The sequence below is a fragment of the Pagrus pagrus genome (assembly GCF_965226575.1).
Source record: "Pagrus pagrus genome assembly, chromosome: 12".
NCBI lineage: Eukaryota > Metazoa > Chordata > Actinopteri > Spariformes > Sparidae > Pagrus > Pagrus pagrus.
In genome coordinates, this window is record NC_140196.1 from 13,049,433 (window position 1) to 13,076,133 (window position 26,701).

General features: G+C 42.9%; 1 protein-coding gene across 6 annotated transcripts in view; it reads left to right on the plus strand.

The window, feature by feature from the left end:
• Positions 1-25,726, plus strand: part of mib1 (MIB E3 ubiquitin protein ligase 1) — a 55,759-nt gene extending 30,033 nt beyond the window's left edge. The window contains exons 13-22 of one of the 6 annotated variants that reach the window (XM_084369155.1): positions 13,439-13,571; positions 14,600-14,686; positions 15,172-15,330; positions 17,136-17,317; positions 19,102-19,291; positions 19,393-19,471; positions 19,591-19,737; positions 21,293-21,364; positions 22,035-22,135; positions 23,487-25,726. In XM_084369155.1, coding sequence (XP_084225281.1) covers positions 13,439-13,571; positions 14,600-14,686; positions 15,172-15,330; positions 17,136-17,317; positions 19,102-19,291; positions 19,393-19,471; positions 19,591-19,737; positions 21,293-21,364; positions 22,035-22,135; positions 23,487-23,627 — 1,291 coding nt within the window. In that variant the 3' untranslated portion in view covers positions 23,628-25,726. The remainder of the gene's footprint in view (positions 1-13,438; positions 13,572-14,599; positions 14,687-15,171; positions 15,331-17,135; positions 17,318-19,101; positions 19,292-19,392; positions 19,472-19,590; positions 19,738-21,292; positions 21,365-22,034; positions 22,136-23,486) is intronic. The other 5 variants (XM_084369156.1, XM_084369157.1, XM_084369158.1 and 2 more) reach the window with 5 other exon arrangements.
• The last annotated feature ends 975 nt before the right edge of the window (positions 25,727-26,701 follow it).

A 26,701-nucleotide genomic window follows, 5' to 3' on the forward strand; every position in this document is an offset into this window, starting at 1 on the left:
AAAACTCACAAACACCCTCAATCCAGAGTGGACATTCGTCAAAGTGTATTTTCACGAGCCAGAAAAATGTCATGCAATTCTCTGGCCGTTGATTTGATAAGGCTTTTTAACAAGCTCCCAGTCATTCGGCCCTCACTCTCAGTTATATATCGCAGGCCTTTTTCATGGCGGAGATAATTCTGCATAGATTTAAGTGCGCAATTTAATTAATGTATTGTCACTGCAATTTATAGCTTTTCGATTACATTATCTTTACGGCTGTTACAAGAATTGACCATTTGCAAGGTAAAATGGATTCCACGCTAATGTGTCTGCTCAAAAGCTGACCTTACATGGCCAATCAAAATGCTGACTTGCAGCTACATAAATGGCAACTGTGAACGTGCACCTGTTATTGCCCTGCAGTCTACACACCACTTAAAATTGAACCAGCAGTAACTCTCTCGCCAGCCTTAATTCCCTCAAAGTGGAACTTTAGATGTACACTACATGCGCTCACTGTACATGTGTATTAGACCTCGATGGTGTGCTTTAATTCTCCACTCAGCTGGTTAAGGTTTTTGCGGCCTATAACCATTTCCATTGACGATGCCCTTGTGTATTTTGTGTATCCCCTCAGTGGGTCTCCACCCAGCCTGTTCCAGCCACCCAACCCACCAGTTTAATCTCAATTACATCCCGACATCCCATCTGCCCCTGAAACTCAGCAGCACGGCTTACATCTTGCCTCCATGATGAATAGCGCAGGGCTGAATGTTTAGCTGAGCAGTTAATCGATCAATAAGAAAAGGGTCGACTAATGGATGTGCTTTCCTTCACTGGATGAAGGGGTGGGACGGGTTGTTCTCCCTACGAGTACTGCTTAAGACATATCTCCATTTAAATTAAGAAAATAAATGAAACAGATTGGTGTGAGGTCATCCTTTTGCTTGTTTTAATGGTGCTTTATATTATTCAGAAGATGCATCCTGGGTGGAAAAAGAACATTAATTAGCTGATTACAAGCTTCTTGTAGAAACTTTTTTCCCGTTGTTATCTGAGAATTGTGAATGGATGTAATTAGGATTTCTGACATTGATTAAGAGAAAAGGGGCAACCAAATAAATCTCAACAAGTGATCTGAATCAAGTACAAATATAAAACATTAGTTGCAGTTGCAGGAGTATTCAGCCTCCACATAGTTTAGGATAGGAATAGGCAGTTGTTTTCAGAGTATTTTGAGTTGAGATCACTTTTTTATCAACGTGTGACTAATAAAAAATCAAACATAAGTCTACTGCTGGGCAAATCTTGTGTTTGGTGCAAGTCAAACACGGCACACTGGCAGAAACACACAGTCCCCACCATGAAGCGTGTTGGTGGCAGCGTCACGCTGTGAGGATGATTTTCGGCTGCAGGCCCTGGAGGGCTTGTGATCAAGAATTTGTGGCAGGACTTCGAAACAACTTGTTTTTCTGCGATCTCATGCAATAGAATAGAGCCTTGGCTTTTTAGCAAAGAAGAACTGGGTAAAGAAGAAAGGCGCATCCACTAATAGAGTCAAGGCTATAATTGTCGCCGGAGGTGCCTCTACTAAATAGTGGCTCGAGGGCATGAATACAATCAGTTATTTTGTTTTGTTTGTTTTTGTACTTAATTAAGATCATTAGTAGAGATTTGTTTGCATTTGTGTGTGAAATATTTATTCTTTTGATCAATGTCATCAAGCCTGATTGCTTCGACTGTGATTCAAAGTTAAAAACTATAAAAGATCGAAAAGATCAGAGGGTTGTGAATGTCATTTTATAAGTGATGTTCTTTCATGTGATTGGCAGTCTTGATTAGAAGCAGGTGTCCTCTTAGACTGAAGTCTTGTACAGGAAATTCTCGTTAGCTTCAGATGGTGATGAAGCCCCTGTTTTGTCTTTGAGCTTCAAGCCTGCTCGGGAAGTCTTGGTAGGTCTTTCAGCTTGTCTTAATTCCTCCTCTCTGTGTGTCTGCCCACCAGTCAACATCATAGAGGGATTAAAGACTATTTCTAATGAGTCCAGTTTGTGCTTTTTGAGTAAATCTCCGTGCTTCTCTTCCATCAGACCAGCTCTTCCTCGTGCTTACTTTATCTCTCCCGTCAGTTCCTCTCCTCTGCCTCCCCCCACACACCCCCTCCTCTGTCCCCCGTCCCGCCCCTCCCTCCTCATCCCTTTACACAGTGCATCATTTGAAGAGGTGAGGCTGTTGAGCGCTTGGAGGAATAAAAGTGATTTATGAATGGGCCAGCCTACCTGGGTGCTAGAGGGGGAAGCCAGTGGCAGTAAGGCTCTCTGATCCAGCAGCCCATTGTTCCCTCCAGCCTCACTGCAGGGGAAGCTCCTCTGCCTCTGCTGCCTCAGATCTTTTACCGTGCCTTACTGGCGCCGCATGTTACCATTAAGTGACTCACAAACTGCACACATACCGATGCACTGCAGGGCACACACACACACACTCACTCACAGTAATGCTGCTTAAAATCTATGTTTATTTATATTGCCACTCAAGCAAATGCGTGCAAAAGCGTGCGCAGGTTATGTTGTCATGCTCAGCCTGAATTAGTCTTTTATGATTGTGCGTTTTCATTTTTCCAGAATTTAGAGGTTAGTACAAGAGAGGACAGCCAGATGCACCAGCCAACAACCCTATCGATAAAATAAAGAGAGGTGACAGGAAAGGTGTTGTAGCTGCTGAGGACAATGTATGAGTTCCTCCTTGTCACCATATGCTCACATGCAGATACTTGCGCACACTGCCATCCATTCCTGCATTACATGATGGTTGAATATTAGAGTGTTACAGGGTAAAATTGAGCAGAGAGGTCACTTAGGCAAAGTGATTTGGCTGTTTGTGTGTTAATCTGCCGTGTGTGTAATCTTGTGGTGTTTACATAGTAATATATGATAATTCCTGATTGCGGGATGGTGGGGAGGCGATAAACTTGGTCAGGGGAAAGGGTATACGCAGGTGCCCAGCTGTAATTCATTAAAAGATAACTGATTGCAGAGATATGTCAAAGTATCCTGTGGAAATGCACTTAGTGAGCTCTTGTAGCGCAAGATGGGAGGTAATATCCTTATGTCAGACAGTCATCATAACATACTCCACAGTGTGCAGTCTAGAGGGACTGATCTCGCTGATTTATTATTTGTAATTACAAATGTCTCCCTAGTATTATCTGTTATTATCTTCAGTTGTTCAATTAGACTCCGCATTATGTTGCTGTAGCTTATTCAAGTTAAATTACTCACTGAAGAGTGTACCAATAAAAGATGTAGTGCAGCGACTGGTCCGTTCAGTGAGCCTGGGTACCAGTTTGCTGCAGCATGCACTGTGACTTAATTGAAAAGTCGGCCAATCCTAGAAGCCGTCCCAGTGTCCACCTCTGTATGCGCTGGGACCAGTCCAACAGATCAGCCAGAGGACAAGCTGATACAAGCCCCAATCCCCCTGTGACCAATCAGAACGCCTACATTTCCTCCTAGGGCTGGGCCAACAGTGGCTCTGAGCCAATAGATAAGCTCAGCCATGCTGTAATGCTCTGTCTGTCCTGTGGCATGCTGAAACATTGAGTCCTGGCTGCTATGTTGCTATAGCACATGTTGGGGGAAGGAGGGGTGGGGGTAGCAGAGGGAGGGAAGGATGGATGGATAGAGGGGAAAGAGAGAAAACAAGGGATCAAGGGATGGATGGAGGGAGAGGGAGGGAGGGCTACATCCCTTACTGAAGGGACTCAAGGACATAAAGAGCTTTTGGGAAAGTGACTATAGCATGCAAAGAGAAAAGCTTGCATTGTGGAGCCACTATAAGCACTGATGGTATGCTTTTTCCCCACTTGCCAAACCTAGAAAGAGCAGGATTTATTTGTGGCACTTTAAGTGCCTCAGCAATGCAGGTAATAAATATGACAGAGCAAGGTGAAATACTTCCACAGCACAGCTGTCAGGCATCTTTAATATTTTCTCCCCCCGTTTAAACAACAAATGTAGTTTATCTATTTACTTGATGTATTGGCATAAGTAATAGAATTTATTTTTGTGTTTGTGTGTACTTTAACATCAGTGATGGCACTTTGGTTCGTGATTTTAATGAGACACTGAGAAGCAGGCGACATTTTTCTTAGCTGAGTGAATGCATGTAAAACATCAGTATAAACCTTGCAGCTCAGTAAATATGGTTTCACACAACACAAAACTCAGGAAAACATGTCACACAGTACACTTTTAACTAGATTGTCATCTGGCATGATTGAATGTATTTATTTATTTATATGTATTCATATTTTGTACTTCATAGAGTCTAACTATATAAATATAATATTGATGATATACGTACACACACATAATAGAACTATTAATATCGCCTTGGATCTTAATTAGAGATGTCTAGATCATGATTCATATAATACAGAATATCAATACAGAGCCTGATGTTTTTTTTATTTTCTTTTTTAAGGATCTGAAATGAAACAGGCTTTATGTAGTGAGTTGTTGAATCATTTTTTTAATGAGGTGACAAAATAATTTTAAGGAATGTCTGGCCATACACAGGATCATCTATGATGATTTTCGCTGTGAAAACCGAAATGCAGTGATCCGTTTTAGCAACATTAAATGTGTTGCGAGCCAAACTTGCAGGTTTTAGTTTTGTGAACAGTTTTAAAATCATGTTCACTTGTTTAAAGGGTATCCAATGATCTTCTCAGCATCCAATGTCTAGATATTAGCTGTTTTCACATATGAACTCTGGACAATGTCCAGAAAATCAGGTTCGCCTTTCACACATGAGCACACATCAAGAGATTGTCCGCTTCAGAAGCTTTGTCGGCAACTGAAAATACTGTGTTATCTCTTAATCAATACAACGTGTACTGACGTATCAGCAATATCAACTAAAGACTGGAAAGTAATTTACAGGCAAGCAGAAACAGTAGCAGCTACACTACATTCAGATCCTGTACTAGGAGCTGGCAAGGTAAAGTGTCTTTAATGTCCAGGTCGACGGATTCGGACATTTGCGTTGAAATATATGGCTCCTCCGGGTGTTGCCCAGAAAATTTCAGGGTAGCAGTCCATGTGTGAAAGGCGCTATATACATTTTTTTGTCAACGCAAGGGTTATTGGTAACCTAATGTGCTCTGAGGGACACATTCAGGTCGATGTTCACATCTAAACCAAGCTTAGCTGTTGAATAATGCAGGACACGTTACCTTGGTAACCTGTACGGACGCTGAAGTCTGTGGCTCCCATGTAAATGCAGTATGACAGGTCAAGGGGATAAGGATTTGTGTTTGTTTGTGTCGTTTGGTGTGCTTGTGCATGTGTGGATGTTTGAACATGCAAAGAATACTAAGGAAAATCAACAATGGCGCAGCACTTTCTTTGCAGAAAAGGCATTACATTATTATTGGGATTAGGCAGAGTAGCTTACGTGGAGAGAAAACCTTCATCGCTCTATATGTAGAATCGTGGATCTGTGTGGAATACGTTCATGTTTCTATGGAGCCTTATCTGTGTATCGTGTAGTACATTCACACAAGCTTCATTCCCCCGCCATTAACAAGTTGGCTGTTAGACATTTTCTGTGCTGCTCTGGGGCATATGGCCTGTTGTCTCAGTGCTTAGGGGAGGCAGTAGCTGATACAAGGGCCTTTGATCCCTATTATTTCCCACTGCAAACAATAGATTTTAATTACCAAACCGCTCTTTCAGCTGCAGCTTCCTCCTCGGCATGTGTGCCTAGAAGTGTAACTGCTGAGGAAGTCAGAGTCATCAGCTGCAATATGGCAGCTTGCTTTTGTCACTTTGGATCTGTTCTGCCAATTACTGTGGAAGAGAATTTGATGGCGTGTTATCCTCGTTTTTCTGTTGTGTTTAGGGGGTGATACTGTTACTGCCGGCTCGCTATGTGTAAAGGGACCATCACAGGTTACAACATACAGAGATGAGAATTTCAGGGGGAGTCCGAGGGTGAACATAATGTGTTTCTTGGGGCAAAAAGGTGGGAGGCAGGCCAGGGAGTGAGGGGTGATTTAAAGTGGTAGATTTGCAGTGAGACTGTAGATCATGTGAGCCTCTCAGACTGTCTGCCCATATGGTGACAGTGTGGGACGCTGCTGAGTGGCTGTCGATCGAAGGACCTTCAGCGCGGCTGAATTCTCCTCCGCTCTGCAAAACCCAGAGTCAATCCCTCGGTTCTATTTACCGCTTTGTACCCCAGTGTGGAAGCACTTGCAGTAAATTTCACCAGGCACGAGTAAGTCTGATTTTGTTTCACAGAAACTGAAAGGAATTTTATAATCACAAAGCGGACAGTATCTCAGCCACAGCGAAAGAGTCATTGTCAGCCAGAAATGAAGCAATGGCTTCACAGATAAGAGGTAATTTAGATGCTGTTGGTTGTGTGAGCTTATGACAAAAAACCTGATAACAATTTAATTGACAATAACGTGGTGGCTTAACATAAAGACTGCTGATGACCTCGCAAGAAAACATCTACGTATTAATGTTGGAAGTCAGGGTTTTCCATAGCACAACCTGAGGCCAAGATGGTACATAACAGAGCAGAGAATAAGGTGGGCAAGTTTTGCTTTGACTCCATCTGCGTAAGAAGCAACCAAGCCTGTCCTAAGACAAATTTCAGAACCCAACCAACGTAGCGGAGCTGCTCCCAGTGCCAATGACGTATCACCTTGTTCAGCTGCTTCACAGTAAATTCAGTTCTCTCTGCTGTAAGGCTTTCACTGTCGCTGCACAAAGTGTCGATCAATATCATCTCTACACCTTAGACTATACAAAAACACACTGAGAATGTGTTACGTTACCCGTAGGTTTCCAAAAGGAGGTTTTAAAGCCTTGGTTTGGGTTCTCACCACCATCTTTACAGTTACAGGGGCCATTTGCTTTTAGTTAAGCAGACTATTGAGCTCAGTTGCTTACAACAGGGGACAGTGATGAGCACAAACAGCATCAGAGATATATTGGTATGTCAAAGTGCAGAAGTGTGCATATGGAAGAGTAGGTTTTGTTTTCACGAATTCAATTTCTGTATAATCATCAGAGAGAAAATCTGTATTTGAAGCAGTCATATGGATGGGCAGTGATCTGTAGCATGTTCCAGAGGGCTGTTTGTAGAAAAGGGAGTGAGCCGGGTCAAAGGGGTCAGAGATGATTTCCTTCGCGCTGTTAGCAGCTTGTTTGAGGTGCAATGACTGTAATGATAGGAAAGAGAGGCTGGTGTGTGGATGCTCAGATGACAGCGCTCTCGAGCCCGTTTGTATCTTTTGCTGATAAGTGATTTGAGCCACAATTTTCATTTTCTCTGCCTCGTTTTGTATACTTTGTAATCTGTCAAGTCAACCACTCAAAATGCTATTACCAAATCCTGTCGTGTAGGAGGTTTTTTTGCACGTTGTCAAAGTGTATTCACTCCCTTATGTCAGTCTTAGGTAAACTACTTGTGAGTCATTTTCATACAGCAGGTTCATTTCAGTTCTGTTTTATCAATATTTATTCAACTGTCTCCGGCTTTACATTAGCTACAGACTTAAAATGAATGCACGGCCTATTGAATTATGATCCAGGCCTACCCAAGCTTGTGCGAAAAGTGATGTTCAATAATTATATGGTTGTTTTATAGGCAAAAAATGCTCATGAGCATTTGTTTGAAATGCATGATTTATTATAATATAATCTGCATGTCCTTGCTTTATCTTTTATGTCATTCTTCGCTTTTTGGGTAGAAGGATGTATATTATGACTATTATGGCCGGGGAAGGAATGAGAATGAGGTTTTTTCAAGGTGCCGAGGAGAATAAAGAGCAAAGGAAGAGTAGCACGGGAAAATAATTGGGTCATCTCGAACCAATGGGACATTAACGCGCCATTGGGCTTCTCTGACTGTCTTGCTGCCTCCTTCTTCATAAATTGCTATGAATCAGGACACCCCATAATACCAGGTGATTTAAGGCTAATTAAAGCTAAGCCTTTATAGGCACCCACCCACTTCCCCAAATGGACAGACAACTGTACCTGAGATATTTGAAAATGCACCTGGCGTCTCCTAAACAACCTTCAAGGCACCAGCAATGGCTTTAGTGATAACCAAAACATCATAGAAATGCACCCCATTCCCGTCTTACCCCTTCCCGGTTTATGCAAATAGTCCTTAATAAAAAGCATGCTCACTCAGGGGCCTCAGGTACAGGCAGGCTGGGGAAGGTCACATTGTAGGGGAAATTATTCTCTTCACGGCATGGTAATGAAAGCCTTTTTTATCGAGCGGAGCCAGTGAGGTTCTTGTCCTCAGCTCTCTGCTGCACTGCTGGCCTGGACGCTACCTGTGTTTATTTACTATGTCCACAGTAGGTCGGCCAGTAGCTGTGGGACGGCCCCGACAGCGCCAACTGGTAACTAATTGCTTCTCGGGGTGGAGGGATGGCCAGGATGAACTTTTAGAGAACTTAAGTTCAAGCAGTTATATTTGCATGGGGATTATAGGCTACTTAAATTATTCGTCACGTCCAATATCTGCTGTGTTATTTAGTGGCAGCGCTGGATTTGACAGTTAAGGTCCCATTTTTTGTGTTGAGGTTATGCTTATTTAATTTTCACACACACATTTAAAAAAAATAAGCAATAAACCAACATTCCAATTAAAGCAGCATGTTTGAAGATCAGTGAAATCCTGAACAGTTTTATGACTCAAACCTTCCCAGCTGCCACCGATTTAGGGACTGTGTGCCTTCTCACATGATGGAGAGCGCCTCCCTGCCCAGAGTGGAAGGGGGGTTCCATTTGGAAGCAGTGTGTTGCATTTGTGAATGATTTGTTGGGAACAGGGTTCACTATTTCAAAGGACCTGAAAGTATTGATTCTGTCCCCGATAAGCTGACACCTCATGTATCGTCTGAAGTCGTCTCATCTCGAAAAGGCTGTTCCAAGAAGGACTCTGCCTCAGAGAGAAAAAATCCTTGTGGCACTGGGGAAGGAATATATAGATAAACCTCACTGAAAAATGTGACCAGTTCCATGAGGGCAGTATGGATAAGGTTAGGCAACTCAACTTAAGGCCCACTTACTAGCTTTTTTCCCCTAAGTTGTCATGGAGATGTTTTGACATGCCAAATAAATGAATCCATTGCATTTTTTAGGATTTTTTTATGTGTTCGCATAGAAGTTTAACACTTAAAAATTACATATGTACCAGCTGTCTCCCATCACCAGCAAAAGAAGACGGATTAGGTGTCCGACATACATCCCTGTGCTGGGTTTAAAGGGCCTTCGACTCCACATCTTATGTCCGTAAAGTAGTTTTCAGCCTCCCGCCATCATGAATGAAACTAAGCGTCTTGGGTTCACCTAATTGAGCAGGTTTGATAAGAAAATAAAAACAGAGCATGGTGACGTAACATCAGCAACACATTTTTTTTTTCATTTTCTCTTCCACGTGTCAAAACGCCAACTCTTTTGGAACACTCAGGGGATGCACTACTTTTTGTCACTCCTTGGAGAGGGACTTTCTAAATCACAATTTTATGATCGTACAGGGCTCAGTACAATTATTTAAAAATGTAATGACATTCGATTGCTGCGTAGATTTGTTTAAACTCCAATGTTTTAGACAGTAAAAGAAGTATTTCTGATACTGGTACACGTATCCAAACAATCCTACTTTAAAGTCCTAAAAGTGGTATCGAGAAAATCATATCTTCATCCACTGATTAAGGCTGTGTGATAGAGATGAAAGCTGGTAAATTAACTTTAGTAAGTTAGTAAATATCCTTTATTTAGGATTGTATACCAAGGTCAAGAATTAACTTTGATGGTCAAAAACATCTTAGTTTTTTAAGTATTGGGGTATGTGGAGGATTTGTACCCAGATCTGTCTGTTTGACTATTTACAAATTCTCATGGTTGCGAGACTCCTTTACAGTATTAGTTTTATTAAGCATTTTATTTTCCCAGGGCAGGCAGCACCTTTTGGTGACTAATTACCAATGCAGAATCTTGATCTCCTTTCTTGAGCTTGAAGCCTTAGTTAATGGATGATGGTATGCCAAACACGTCTCCTACATCAGAGTAACCATATGTTTGTGCACAGCCATTAATCTCGGGCTGGATGTTGACTGTTCCCGTTTTGCCCTGTCCTACCCAAGTTATTGTCCCCCGACTCTCACTTCCTGTTGTAATAACGGCTACTGACCACCACACAGATGGCTGTCAGCCAAGCGAGGGCAGCAGAAGGGCCCTGTCGACCCCTACACTCACACGCACTGTCTTACATACAATGACAAACGCCAACACACACAGAGCTGAGGGCGTCAGAGAGCGTCCTGGTCAATGACAAATTGCTGCCCAAGACAACAGGCTCCTGTGTAGCTCTCCTGAGGGACTCTTGAGATCTCTCACAGGGTGACCCAGTTCCATCACGTCTCCCCTTCTTCCTCTCTCCTCTACTGTTCCCTCTCCTCAGCTGCACATCCTCCTGCATTCACACAGACAAAAGCACTGGGTTTAAAGTTCAGTTGCAATAAGGCGATCCTCACTTCACTCTAAATATCGTTCAGCTTCTCGTGGCAGATAAACCTGAGTTGTCTAAATGTTAACTCCCAGGTCATGTCAGTGTCTTGTGCTCGGTAAAAGGTCTGCAGCCGGAGTCGCTCTGACTCTTCTTCTGCCTCTCGCTCGACAACCTACCTCAGGGGCCAGCACGTAGTTTCTCCCATACCCCCCTTAGTCTCTGCTAACATCACTTACCCAAGAGATAGAAAAAAAGCAACTAGGATTTATTTCTTGGTTCTTAATTCACTCTCTTTTTTTCTGCCTTTACAGCAAATAGCTTAACTGCAATGCAGCAGTGCCAGTATGGGGCATTAATATTAATGTCCGCCCATTTCGCCCAGCGTGGCAGGGAGCCTGTCAATCTAGACTTCTATTGGAGGGGCTCCCTACACCAGCAAACACCTGCCCAGCACTCATGTGCAGGCTTCTGACACTAGAAGGCGCCAGTCTGCCCCTATAGTGTAGCAGGCGCGATTTTATTGGCCAGTTGTTCAGCATATAGGAGATGTTTCCAGCCAATCCAGATCGCACAAATGTTCTATATTGCACCAATAGGAGGAGGAAAATGGGCACAAAAGAACAAAGGCTTTATGTGGGACAATTGCCCTTGATTGTGATGGAAACTGTTGTAGTTAAGAAAAAGGAAACTGCATTCCTGTATTGTCTATCAGTCTTACTTGAAAGAAAGCTAAAAGAGTGCTATGTTTAACCACTGAGAATAAGTTTTATGTTATAGCTTCAGGCAAGAATCTGATGTGGCAAGGTCTTTTCTTGAATAATTTGCTTGTTTAAGTCTCAACTCATACCCAGTGGGAGAACCATGGATGAAATTACTCAAAAGTCCCCCCTGAGATGGTAAATCTACAACACGCAAGCAAATAATTCTTTGTAACAAAGGCGACACATTATGAATGTGAGATTAGGCAGAATGGGTGCGGTTGCTATCACATTTAAGCAGTGCTCCTCTGCATTAAGTGGTTGAAGATAGCTGCAAGCAATGCAGGTGTGTGTGCGCGCGTGTGTGTGTAAGCCTCTGTGCAATGAGAGAGGTAGAGAGAGAGAGCGAGGGAGCCTGGGATCAGTGTGCTGCGCTGTTCATCACTGCAGCAGTACACCAGCCCCGGATCTCTGTCCGTGCAGAGGTGCTGACTGGCTGCCCCCCTGCCTCTCTGCCCCCTTTTTCTCTGCTTTCCTCAAGAGGGTGTGCTGATGATGCTCTCTTTCATTACTCCAGAAGGATGGAGACGAGCTGTAGGTTTAGCAAAAACCCGCAGGGAACCAGCCATCCTGATTGCCTTCAGTCTTAAAGCCTGCCAGCATGTTGGTTTGCATTTCTTTCTTTTCTCTGTCTTAATAGTTAACAGTTTCCATTGATTGTGCAGGCTGTGGCCTTTTCTGCTCAAGGCTGGAGCCCATTTCCTCCCTATACTGCTTCAGACCCTGTTTACCTTACTGTAAACACTATAGTGCTCGCACGGGGGCTGTTCAGCCATATCAAAGTCAGAGTAAAATCAGCTGCCTCCTTTTGTCGCAGTTCAAAGATATGCCCTGCATGATTATTCAGGGTTAATCAAGGTCAGAAGTGTTCCCTCCAGCGTTGCTGCTTTGAAGCTTATTGAAGGTACATTGTGTACCTAGCTACAGACGAGATACAAGAACAGTTCAAGGAGCTGTCTCTATAATGGCTTGTTTCATATTCCATAGTATTTGCACAAATAGAGAAAAAGAGTTGAGTTTGCAGCCTTAGTTTCTTATCACATATCCTTGACTGATGCACTGGTCATACATTAAATTGAGTATTATTTCACAGTGTTCTCTTGTACCATAAGCCTGGATCTGTGCCCAGGGGCTAAAGCAGGAAGAGTAGGAGGAGAGGTAGGGGACAAAGAGATATTAGATCAGTTTAAATGCTAAACTAAAGCTGCCATGAAACCTTGACTTGATAGCAAGTTATTTGTTAATCCGCATTTATTTATTTCCAATTACAACTGTATTCCAACTTAAATACCTCATGCAGTCTTCTCCTCCTGCATTTAATAAAACATCTAAATGTGTGTGTGGCTACCTTTTTACTAGTAAAACAGACGAGTCTCATTTCTTTAATGATGCTGTAGGGAGTGAGAGTCAGCTTCCCTCTTTATCCCCACTGTGACACTGTGACTCCCTCTCAGCCTTCCTCTTGTACAGCCGCCTTTGCAGCCACGTCTCTCTTTGGCACACATCCTTTAAATGACCTTCAGTGGCACAGAACTGACTGGCTCTTTTCACTACACCTAGCCACCTCTGTTAAACAGCACTGTTTAAACAATGGATTTTTTTTTCGTCCTTCCCACCCTGCCTGTTTCTTCCCCAGGAGGAGACTTGAGTGAATGCAGCTAAATCTTGTGTAATTACCATTTTGCCTCCCAATGATAGGCGCTTTTGCGCATCATCAAGGGAAAAGTGGCTTCCCTTTTTAACAGAGGAGATGGTAGAGGGGACGGGTACTCTAAAATAACACACGGCACTTGTACCGCTCAAAGCTTGATGTAAATAACACTCGGCTTTGGAAAGCAACTCCTCCCTAAGTTGATTTAGTATTCTTGTCCCCATGTGTAAAAATGGGATATGCTCCGCTTGGGAAAAAAAGTGTATTGGAATATGCTTTGTATCAGCAGTACAGACACTGCGATGTGTTTGCTTACAACAGCTTGTGTCTGGCCATAAGCTATCATACAGTGCAGGAGGCATTGATTAATTTTGGCAGTTTACATCACGAACCATCAAATTAACTGTACTGTCTGTACCTTCTCGGGCTTTTTCCATCATGCTTCCCAGCTCAGCTCATTTAACACTCGCTCTTCCCCCTCTGTCTCTCCTCTGTGCAGTGCCATGCGTGTGTTGCTATCCAAACTGCCGAGGCCTTGGATTGTAGACGAGAAGAAGGATGACGGTTACACCGCACTGCACCTGGCTGCCCTCAACAACCACGTGGAGGTGGCTGAGCTGCTTGTGCACCAGGTAACAACACACCAGCATTCACACACGTATAAATAGCTAATTTTAATGCAGACTTAATCACTTAAAGTGGCAATAAAAACAGTTATTCATTCTCTATAAGAGACCTAAAGCAGCCCAAAGCATTGCTGCATCCTCTCAGCCTGCACTCCTCGCTCTCCCTGACTACAGACCATTAAGAGCAGCTTCCACTGCACTCCCTGCAGCCAGCAAGCTGTAGACCACTTGAAGCAGCTATAACTGCCATTTTTTTATTGAATCCATACGGTTCACAGGGCCTCCAGGGGTATTCTTTAGTGCTGTTGGGCCCTCATATCCTCCTCCTCTTGCAATCATAGCTTCATGCTTTTTTTTTCCCCTTCTGAGATTGCAGGTTTAACTCCCCAAAGCCTAAAACATGCAGGAGTTTACAGCAAAAGTCACCTGACCAGGTGGGAACTGGGTTAATTAGGATATGGTGCAGGGCAGCAACGTTGCTGCAAAATTCCAACGCATGAGCGCTCGCTGTGCAAGCCTCCTTTCAGCAGGGACGGCCTTTTTCCCAAGTCCCTGCAATGGGCTGGCTCGCAGTGATGGCTCAGCTTTCTATTCAGAAATTGCAGCACACAAGGTGCACTGCAGATTCCCTGCCAGCCAGCCAGCCAGCCAGCCAGTCAGTCAGTCAGTCTTATTACTTGGGGATTTCACACACTGCCTGATCACAATGCTTATCTCCCCTCCACATCTCCTCAGCTGAGGTGTTCGCAATTGGAAATGACAATCACATGCAGCGTTATTGTTGGATGCGTTTTTTCTAACCCCCTAGGTGATAGTTTGTTGGTCGGCGGGGTTGAAGGAAGGAGGTTCAGTCATGGCACATAAAGCCAGAATAGTTGTTGGAATCTTTAATCTTCTGAGCTAGCAGTTATTTTAATTTTTTAATTTTTTTCTGTACACTCGTCTGTCACATCCACATGCACATATGTGATTTATTAATATGGTTGTCGAGATTTATTGTGTGTGTTTGCTTCTCTCCCGTTCCCACCTCCCAGGGCAATGCCAGCTTAGACATCCAGAACGTCAACCAGCAGACCGCATTACATCTGGCAGTGGAGCGTCAACACACCCAGATAGTCCGGGTTAGTGGGCCCTTTTCCTTTCATATGCTTTCTGTGATTTTTTTCTTCTTCTCCTCCTTTCCTCCCTCACATCCAGCACAAACTGAAGATCCTGCCTCGAGTTATCTCTCCATCAGTCCCTCATTCTGTACTGTACATAAAAGGGAGTAGAAGAACATCAATGCAGCACCACATTTAATTTGCACTAGTGGATGTCCTGCAGTTGAATGAGGTCCTGCTTCAGATTGATGCTGTGCAGGGAAAATGCTCTCTGAGGCAGCGTCTTGGTTAGAGTCATTTGGATTGAGATTGCCACGTTGCCATCTTGTGGACTCGAGAAAAAATGCACTCCGTAATTGGGTAATACAGCACTGAGGCAGTTCATTGTAAGCAGCAGCCTTATAAATCAGCACTGTGGCATTTGCATTGTAGCATAAAATTTGTTTTATGGTTGTTGCTGGAGTTTCTGCCCGTTTGTGTGATTATTTATGTGTTATTCTTAACAGCTGCTGGTGCGTGCAGAGGCCAAGCTTGATGTGCAGGACAAGGACGGGGACACACCGCTGCATGAGGCACTGCGTCACCACACACTGTCCCAGTTGCGGCAACTACAAGATATGCAGGACGTCAGCAAAGTGGAGCCCTGGGAACCCTCCAAGAACACAGTACATATACATCTATTATTAACCTTGCTGCTCCTCCCAGATTACAGTAATTTGCTTGGGTCAAGGTCTTTAAGGTATCATAAGGCATCACAGCATTAAGGTTTTCAAGAGCCAAGAGATGCAAGAAACCAATAAACTAAAAATGTGTGACTTATCTACGCCTGTATATATCTATTACACAACAATGGTGCAAAAAAAAAAAAAAGAATTGATTTAGGTCAAAATAAAGAGATTTCTGTTTTATCAGAGTTTAGGCTCAATCTGGACACTGGAGGTCTTTAATTTAGGAAATGTGGCACCTCATTAGGCTGATTTGATTCAATTTAACATCCCCAAATTTTTCTGGCTAGAAGACAATACACAAAATCACACTAATGCATGTAATGAAAAGTTTACACTTTCTGTCATTGCTAGACTTCCACTCTTGGCTCTTTAAAACACTGTCATGTGGGCAGTGTAACATGCTCCCTCCTAGGGAATAACAGTTATTGCCACTTTAATACACCAGCTGTGTGTGTGAGACAGGACAGGGTACCTGCTGCAACTTGCGGCAACATTTATACTGGAGATTTTGTCCTATCCATTTCTATTTATGACTTTTCTGAACCCTCTTTCCCAGGTCACTGAATTGATTAGACTCATTAGACATATAAGACAGGGTCCAGTTCATCTGAGATATCTCTACTTTGGCTGTAAAAAGATACAAAAGTTTCCAGAAATGTCTATAAACATGGAGAGAACGCTGCAGTCACCTCTGCAAAGAATTAAATGCTTGTCCCTTATGACCACACCAGTTATTAGACAATATAATCAGGTCATGGCATTTAGCTTTTATGATTTTGGGTGATTGTACTCGGAGGTCGTCTGGGCAGCATTCTGCACGATACACCTGTATTAAGATCAGTATGTGAACCACTTGCCTGATGCGTGAAAAATGATGACGGATCACATTTAGACAGGAAGCTGCATCACTGGACAGCCAAGTCTGCACCGGGCCATCACTCAGACAGCAGCCAGACACGAGCACGGAGCAGTCAACCAGCTCGCTGCCGCCTCTTGACCAGCCTGAATGAGCTTGTAGAGGCCAACAGGGGCATGTCAGTCCTGAACCCTCTGTATGTTAACAGCACATCACTAATCCCTACAGGGAATGAGTTAAAGGCTACAGAGGCGAGACTTACCTTACCTGTCACCTTCTGTCTCCCTCCTACTTCTTTCTCTTCTGCTCCTCTGCCGCCTCCTCTCTTCTCTGCCCTCCCTGGTTCCCCAGCAGAGGAGCGGAACAGACAGACAGCGGACCTAATTGAGATATGTGCAGTTGGGTCACTCTCCCATAGCCCACCCACCCCCTTCAAGATGAGAATTGAATTAACCGGCCCGATGGCTCCATCAGCAGAGATGTAAAAGCTACTGGTTGAAGACAATCAGACATGGAAGGCCCAAATTGCGAGAGAGAGAGAGAGAGAGAGCAGCTTTGAGTTAGGGTAGACTCAGTGAGGTGATGAGCTGGAGGAGGAAGAGAAAGGCGAAGCAGTTAATGGGATTTTGGGTGGGGGTGAGAGGGTTACACTGCCTGACAGCCTTCTGAAGACATGTCTTTGATTGGCTAATTAGTGGCGATCTGACAGTATTTTGACATTGCTCTTTCGAATTTAACTCCGAAGACGTCTGAATAATGTTCAAGTCACGATCCCTTACTCTTCTTACTCTGTACATTAATGGTTTGGGTGCCTACGTGTAAGGTGGAGACGCAACACTTCCCACTGTATTCAATCTTTTCTCTGTTTTTCTGTGTCTACCTGCAGTTAATCATGGGCCTGGGCACCCAGGGGGCAGAAAAGAAGAGCGCAGCATCCATCGCCTGCTTCCTTGCAGCTAACGGAGCGGACCTGACCATTCGTAACAAGAAGGGCCAGTCCCCTCTAGACCTGTGTCCCGACCCCAGCCTCTGCAAGGCTCTGGCCAAATGCCACAAAGAGAAGAGCAGGTAAACATCCCTTAAAGGAATAGTTTTGACATTTTGGGAAATACACCTATTGGCTTTCTTGCCAGGAGTTAGATGGGAAGATCAATACCACTCTCATGTCTGTCTGTTAAATATGAAGCTGGAGCCAGGAGACAGAGAGCCAAGTTTAGCCTGAAGACTGGAAACAGGGGGAAGCAGCAAGTGTAGTCTGTTGTTGTAAGTCGATTCGGTCACGATGAATGTAATGTTACGCCTAGAATGTCCAAAGGTAACAGAAAATTGGGCTTTTTACTAAGCTTTCATCAGGCTGTGTCGGCTCATGTCAGCTGATTATCACCTGCCTATCGCTGATACAAATAGATAACAAGTCATTTCACGTTTTTGTATTTTAAAAAAAACGTTCATAACATTACGTTTATGCACCCCTGAGGATAAGGTTGCCTTCAGACCAAATCTGGTGCTGGGTTGATTAGCCGCAGGGTTTTGTGGCGGTGTGGGAGCTGAATTTAAAAAATAACAATAAACAACCAGGATAGGAGGCATATCATTATGGTGGGCTTTAAACTGGGGAACAAGAACAAACTAAGTGATTACAAGTAAAACAAAAATGCTACACAAAGAAATGCCCGTTGTGTTTCCTCTGTAGCATTTAGCCATGCTAAATAGCACCCACACCTACTCTGCCTCTGATTTGGGTCATGCCTCTGCCAGAGTAAGTTAAGCATGCCGGTCCTACAGTAATTGTCCGCACCCACAGAGGAAAAACAATGTTTTAAACTGTAAACATCACGTCCCACATCGCCAGCTTATGTGATTGGCCACCGCAACGTGACGTCAGGCTGCAAGAGTTGAGTCTGTTTTAGCCTTTTCGCCGCAGCTGGCTGCATTTTTTCCATTACCCCCATGGCCTAAATGCACTACCTTCATTGAAATGAAAGGGAACGTCTGTGTTTTCACCACAATGCTGGATTTGATCTGAATGCAGCCTAAGACGAGCTAAGACGTAGTGAGCAAAGATGTTTATTTAAATGTCCCATAACCATATCTGACATCACTATTATAGGGAGTCTAGTGAGTCTTCAAATGTTAATTTATTTTTCTTGTTGAGTACTTGACAAGCATACTTTGGCCTTTTTTGAGCATTTCTCCGAAGAATTAAAATTGAATGCTTTGACGTAATCTTTCAAACCAGATATGTCAGAGTAGTAATTATCAATATAAAGATAAATATGTGAAGTCAGTTAAAGCAATTTGGCTTTATATTATTGGCTTGATTTATCGGCTATAATTTCATCATCTGAATAATGCATATTACATTTCCCATTATCAGCCAATAATTTATCAGCTCAATTTATATCTTGCATCCGTAACTCAGACCTAGATTTTTATATGTAGTTCATTATTTTAATCAGATTTTCACATTTATGTAGCCAAATAGGTACTTCACCGTTCATCATACTGACATTAGAATGGAAATACTTGTCACACACAGGGAAGAACATGATGAACTTACAGGATTGTTTTAGTGCTTTTTGGTATGTTCATGCTGCAGCGGCTGTAACAACACCTGAAAGAGAAAGAAGAAGAAGGCGCCATCTCGAAAAATCAATGATTTCCTGTCTTTGCTAAAAATGTTTCATGTAGGGAAACGCGTTTCCTTGTTTGCTTCTCCTCCGTCTCTCCCTATTTTTAGTCTCTCTCTGTCTCCCCCTATTTTCTTTGTTCTCTGTCAGCCTCTCCTTTTTCTTGCAATCTCCTCTGCTCTCACACACACACTCACTGTGGTTTTATTCTCAACGTTCCAGCGGTCAGGTGGGCACCCGCAGCCCGTCTCTGAACAGCAACATCGAGTCACTGGAGGAGTGTATGGTGTGCTCGGACATGAAGAGAGACACTCTGTTCGGGCCCTGCGGACACATCGCCACCTGCTCCCTCTGCTCGCCTCGTGTCAAGAAGTGTCTCATCTGCAAGGATCAGGTCCAGTCAAGAACCAAGGTATCAGACGCACTACTATCTGTCCCACCCAGAAAACACACACATGAAGAAGAGCGGACACTTTCACTCCTCTTTTTGTTATTTCATTTGTCTCTCCACAGATCGAGGAGTGCGTTGTCTGCTCTGATAAAAAGGCAGCCGTTTTGTTCCAGCCCTGTGGTCACATGTGCGCTTGTGAGAGTAAGTTAGACATATTTCAACGTCAAACACAACCTCAACATTTCACCAGTCACTGAAATACTCTATATAGAACAAACTCTGCGTCCATGCCTTAACAACATGCACTCTGTCGTCACCAGACTGTGCTAGCCTCATGAAGAAGTGCGTACAGTGCCGGGCTGTTGTGGAACGCCGCACCCCCTTTGTTCTTTGCTGTGGAGGGAAAGGTATGGAGGATGATGCCGCTGATGATGATGATGATGATGATGATGATGATGATGACCTTAGTGAGTGAATCTTCCACACATTCCCTTTTAATTCCCTCTTCCCTTTTTTTAAATTTCTTTCTTCTTTTTTAGTTTCCACTTGTTTCAGTAATATCTGCTTTAGCACTTTTTATCTTTTGCTTTGTTGCTGCCTTGCTTATGCATTTTATTCCTTTGTTGACATCACTGATATGTTGTTGTTTTTTCATCCTTGTAGAGATGTTAGAAATGTACAAATTAAGCCACACGTTTGAATCACTCGATCTTAGTTTCTAAACTGTTTTCTACCGCTAGATCTGGCATTTTCAATCATTGCATCCATTGTTACATTTTTAATAATGACATAATTACACAGGGAGGAGTAAAACATAAATGGATAAATGAATATAATGGTAAAAGAAGATACATTTAGGAAAATAAATGGACAGTGGTGTCACAAATACTTGGCTGCCTTGTCTAAAATTCTCCAAAGAGAGAGGGTTTTCTCTTTCACATCATAATCTTTTCATAAGCAGGTTCTCAGAAGCCATTCCTGGATGTAGTTTTGCTGACCCACACTGAATAATACAATAATGTCAGAGTATACAGCCAACCTTATTACTTTATTCATGTTTTTGTGGCCTCTAAAAGTTTGACTAATCACAGTCACTTAAAATGGATGGACTTATTTGTGAGCATATGCTAAATGCCCTGTAGCCATAATGATATATGCATATTAATACCCACCTGAAAGTGCAAAAGAACTGAATTGTAATGCATCCCTTGTCGAGAAAGACCCAGAATGATAAAATGTTTTTTACTGAAATGGCTCGCAAGCATGTTTTGTAACTGGATGTCATCAATTTTGCCCAAAATATTGACACTGCCCAGCGAGTAGTGATGTAATGTAGTGTGTAAATACATTTATTTTTGGTTGCATTCACTATCCATCTTCCTGTCTCCAAGTTGAACACAGTGTTATTCCTGTCGTGTTTTCCACATTTTATTTTGAGTTAAAAGGGAAACTGTTGTAAGTTCACTAACTTCATGTTTACCCCCGTGTTGATTATTTAACGTCCTCCACGTGTCGGCTTGTTGGCATGCAAATCTTACCTGCAGTCGCTGCCAGACGCGCAAAAAGTGGATGCAGTCCCCCAAACACACATACACTCATGCAAGGGGCAGCATTGATTGTTTATCTCCCTTCTTCATCCCAGTAACACCGACCATCGATGTCTGTTGCAAAAGCAAATGTAGTGCACGAAATTCACCTGTCAGTTTGATTATTTTGGCTTCCTACTTCTCAAGTTTACTACTTTCATAATGAGCACAGGCAGTAGAATTGTGCTTTAGCATTGGCTGATTGCAAAAAGAGAAAGAATCACTCGCTGCTATGCATTTTAACTATTAACTCTACGTATAAAAGACTCTATTTCCCTTTCTTTTCCTGATCACTGTTTCCAACTTGCTAGATTTCTCTTCAAATTCTTTCTCTGGACCTCTCTCAGAGGCTGTAGTGAGTAGTTTTGGCCCGCAGGCCAACTGTTGAGCTGGTGAAGTCGGCTCCTGCTATAACAATGTGACTGGTTATTCCCAGCAGGGAGCTCTAACACTATGGCAGGGGGATCGCAGGATCTTCTCCAGCCCAACAATCTGGCACTAAGTTGGTGTAAGTATACCTCTATGATCCCCTCCCTTATCAGACCCTTTTTTTAAAGGGCTCCCCACAGTGCTGCCCTGGCCCCTGTCCCCTCCCCTTAAACCCCCCTCCCTTTCTCTTTCAGCAATTCACACAAACCATCAACAGTATATGCTGATACAGTAAATGTGTGATGCACATGCCAAGAATCGCACAAGTCTGGAATGGAGTCCCCAACAGGGCTGCAGTCCAGCCAGTAATATATTCAGGCAGTTTCACACCGGTATCATTACCCACATGCATCCTGTGGCTCTTACAATGCCAATATCGCTGTATGATGTTTTGTCCTGTGCCAGTTTATATTTCCGATAATTACAAAGTATTAAAAGTGAATGCGGTGCCAACACGGGCTGCTAGAGCCCAAGTTTCGTCTGCCAAACGTAATAAAATCCAGAGTGCATGCGTTTGTGATCCATGCTCGTTTCACAAAACTGGTGTTGTAAATATAGTCTAGTTCCCAGCTTGTTTCGTAATGTCGGTGTGGCTGCATTTCTGTTTAATTGGCAATATAGTTTATCTTTACGAGGAGGTGAGGTTTGATGTGGCCACTGGTGCAAACTGTTAATTTGTTTAGTCTCTAGGACGGTGACTAAATTCCCTGATTTTCTCACCATGCCTTTGTATTGTTGTGTCCAAGCAGCCAGCGGAAACATCCCAGCCTTGCAGAGAGACAAGGACAACACCAACGTCAACGCTGACGTACAGAAGCTACAGCAACAGCTCCAGGACATCAAGGAACAGGTGAGGCCAAACTGTAGGCTGCACTGTAGAGCAGGGACCAGCAAGTGGAGTAATCCTTCTACGAGTGTGTGAATGTCCAACTTCAATACAATACCTTGAAAAATATTGGCATCTGATACCACGGGGAAGAATTGACACGACATTGAGGGCATAACATTTTAGAGTTTTATTAAAATATTAATGTAACAAGGCTGCTGTACTGTGTGTTAAGAAAGACAGCATCTCAGTTCATTCACAGCAGTGCATGTGTCACCTCGCTGCTGGAGAGAAGAGAAAAAGGGACTGGTGTGTCAATACTGTGAATAATTAGTATTTAAACTGTTCCAAAATTCAGAAATTGACATAATCAATATTCCGATATTTTTGACATCACTACCTTCTGCTCCAGTTAATAATCCACACCTGAGGTACAGCGAGTGTGAAAATGTGTGCAGCATTCTTTGAATGTATGATAGTTAATGAGACTCTTAGGATTTTGGATTATGATTAGACAATTAGAAGATGTCACTTTTGTCCTCTGAGCATGTTTCAATGTTTTTTGACATCTTGTAGCGCTTCATGTATTGAAAATAAGCAGCCCTAGGCCTTTGAGTCACAGGATGCTGGCTCCCTTTTGGTTTCCTGTGTCAGTAGAAACATTTGGTGAATGTCCGGCATAGCAGCGGCAGATCCAAGTGATGCAGCATATCCAAACATTATGCATCAGTAACATTTATTGAGATCTTTAAACATTTAATTGAGATTTAGGGCCGCAACTTAGTATTATTGATTCATCCATTGATGTGTTTTCTCAAATCTAATGAGAAAATGGTGGGAAAGGCACATCGCAAGTTCCCACTTTTAATATTCGAGGATATTGAACTTTACAAATTATGTAAAAGACATAAAATCTACAAATCCTCATATTTGAGAAGCTTGAACCAGTAAATCTACTGCAATCATTCTTGATAAATGACCTAAACGAGGGCTTAATCATCAAAATTAATTTAGCTATCAGCTCATCCTCGCAGCTCTACTGAGAATGATTTCTAACACTGCACAGGATTAAATGAGCTTTCCTAGTAGCAAGTAGCACCCCGGCTTTGCAGGACATGCAGGGTTTAACTGTAATATGGCTAACTAAGCTGGACGCACCCTGTTTTTTACGTAGACACAAGCCAGGTGCAGTTCGTGAACTACACAGGAAGATGAATGCAGAGCGGGTTGTGCTGAACACTGCTGTAAAATGTGTGATCAAAAGGACCTCTGTGTCATAAAGTTTTTAAGAGGGCTTGGCTCGGTTATTGATTCTCTGTGTGACTTTATTACAACAAAACATGAAGTTTGATCGCTCCTCTTCATCTGTCCGCAGACCATGTGTCCGGTGTGCCTGGACCGGCTGAAGAACATGATCTTCATGTGCGGCCACGGCACCTGCCAGCTGTGTGGAGACCGAATGAGCGAGTGCCCCATCTGCCGCAAGGCCATCGAGCGTCGCATCCTCCTGTACTAGACCCCCCCCTCCCCCCTCCACAGACTCTCTCTTTCTCTCTTTTCTCTGACAGCCCACACCGACCACGCCCGCAAAGCCACAATCACACCAGCTGCTGCTGCTGCTGCTGCTGCTGCTGCTGCTCGACCATCCTCACAGCACCCGAGTCAGCCAGCCAAGGGTGTTATCTAATGTCTTACTCAACACAACAAATGCTCTTTTAATGGTTTGATTGTGTTCAGATGGAATTTCTGTTACAAAACAAGGAAAAATATGAACTGACTTGACTCTGTCATCATCATCAAGACGCTCGCATCATGGCGTTTCTCTCTTTTCCCACCACCCCCCCTCTCTTTCTGTGTCATTTTCTCTGTTTTTACTTGATATGTGATGCTTATTTTATCTGATTTAGTCTTCGGTGGCTCCTTTAGGCTCACGGTCTTGGATATTTACTTTTGGGGCACGTTCCATTTGCAGATTTCATCCTCGAACAGCTGTGCACATCTAAAGTGTAGAGGAGATGATGTAGAGGTCGGCCCGTTACCTTTTGATGTAAAGTTCTCGTGCATCTGTCGCAGTCGGTGCCAGCTGCAGTCAAGTTTTATTGTATTTGTAAATCTTTATGCACGTGTATTGGTATCAGAAGCTCCAGATGTGGATTTTAAGTACTTAATTTTTCATGACAGTATGGCAAGTTTGTGACAAATGCACCACTTAAAGGTTCAGCGAGTGTTTTAGCTTCATGTCCGTGTTCAGTTTGGCCGTTGTGATACGCTGTACGCCGACGTCCTCACGGTTCGAGACCGGATGTTGGCAGTTTTGCACTAGAGAAGCTGAGTCAGGGTAAAAGCTCTTTGTGATGAAAACACAGATAGAGTTGTAGATACACCCAGGTAGCACACCACACCCGTACTTTGTTTACCGAGCTGTACAGTGAACAATGGCTGATGTCGCAACACCCTTTCAGCTGCCGGTTCCAGAGCCGTCGTGTCGGAATTCAAGACAAACGCATTCAGCTTCTGTCCAGTGATCAGCCCCCGCTGTGCCTGTTTGTTGTAAACACACATGATGCAAAACATTTCTGTAACAAAGAGTATCTTGTCACGACTTGATGTTAAACTGTTGAGACTACGTGGTATTTGTCTGACAAAAAAAATGTACAATTCAACGAGCATTGCTAATTTACCATTGATGACTCTGTGCCATTTTGCTTCCAAAAATCTACTTGTTATATAACTCGTATGGGGATAAGGTGCTCTTTATCTTGTATTACTTTTTTTTTTATTTAAGTGTATTTCCTTTTCTCAAAAATCGACATTTATTGAGCTAGAGAGTACAATCTATTAGAACACTAAGATGAAAATGTAGAATAAATTATTTTGTATTGCTGCCCAAACAAATAGGATTTATAGGTTTCACTGCCTTCCTAATATGTAGCCTCAAAAATCTCTCAAACATTCTGCTCTGATATTAATGTTGAGATACGTTTGTGAAGTTTTTATTTGTTTGCTTTTTGTTGGCAATAGCTTTCTAGCAATCATCAGTAGAAGCGTTTTTCTCTGAAATAGGTCTCTGTAAGCCTAACTTGTTTGTTTGTGAAGCAGAAAAAAAAAAAGACATTTTGTTGTCAAAAGTGTCAAATATCTTTTCACCAGTGTTTTATTTGGGAGGAAAGCTAATGATTTTCTAACAGACAGAACTTGCCTTACCTCTTTTTAAAAGGCAGTTGCCCATATGGAGACTCAGTGGTGGCTAGCTTGCTCCGCTATGTGGGAATTTGCAACGGCACACAAGCTTTTTTCTTTCCTTTTAGGACTGAAAGCAACTTTTCTGAGTACAGTTTCGATTCTTTTCATTGATCATGATAACACTTTAAGCTAGAAGCACTAATACGCTTTATGGTAGTGTTGTCTTGTTATGGTTGTTCTGAAAAAGCCTATTTTGTACTTTATTTTCAATACCTGTAACTGTCCTGTTGGTAATCAGTAGTATTTTCTTTGGCATGAATGTTTGACATATGCAGTACGACATGTATCATGGAAACCGTTCAGTCTGTATTGCTAATAAGTGCTTTTAAAACAACCATATAGCTGAAATAAAGTTCCAAATGAACCATGGGACATTAGAGGTTTGTTTTTTTGTTGTTTTGTTGTTCATTAGCTTGTTTTTTTTGTTTGTTTCTCAGATGTAGTTAGCTTCTTATTAGCATTTTGTTGCTTTTCCCCTGCTGTGCAGCGTCTGCCTCACAGAGGAGACAGGGTGGCAGAGATGGGAGGTGTGAGGTAATTGAAAATGCTAACACCTAATAATGACTCAGCACCAGCGTGTGATAGGTCAGCTATGCTAATCAGAGAGAAGAGAAAGCAGTAGAGAAACCACTCAGGGGAGATGAGAGAGACCCAAATAGAGTGATGCATCTTCTCTAGCCAGCGCTGTGACAGCGGGACATCTCACAAGACATCTCCATAGCACTAAGAAATTATGACCAAAGGCCATTTATGTTCTAGCTCATTGACTAGTCCATTCATAACCTGGACATCTTTGGGTTTGGCTCACACGCAGCAGCCCTACGCAGCTGCTCATAACAAGACATTCATCATGCTGTCACCCTCCGTCAGTGCACGCTGACTGTAGGGGAGACTGTGACACCTCCTTACACCCTCTCACATCTCTAACTTGGCACAAGGCCTAGACAGTTGGTGTATAGTCCGGTGTCATGTCTTTGTCATTTTATACTCAAGTACCTGTCTTTGGAACAATGGGCCCTCATGTGGTTTTCCTGCTACAGTGTTCGACAGCGAGTGAATGGCAGCTGCGGCTGGCCACTTAAACCCCTTTTGTACCAAGTTTCCAGCAAGTTCGCTCTGGTTCTCGAAATGGTTTCATTCAGGATTTTCTGAACTTTGGTTTTCTGTATTAAAGCGGCCCACTTTGTACCAGCTTTAAGCAAAACCATTGTTATCAAGGGTGTACCATCAGTGGAGGGTGTTGCACGATAGACAGGAGTAAACATTAGTAGCAAGATGGTGGATTGCTTTGATTACCTGACTACTACTACTATTTGTTTTAACTATTAAAAAGTTAAAAATTAACTT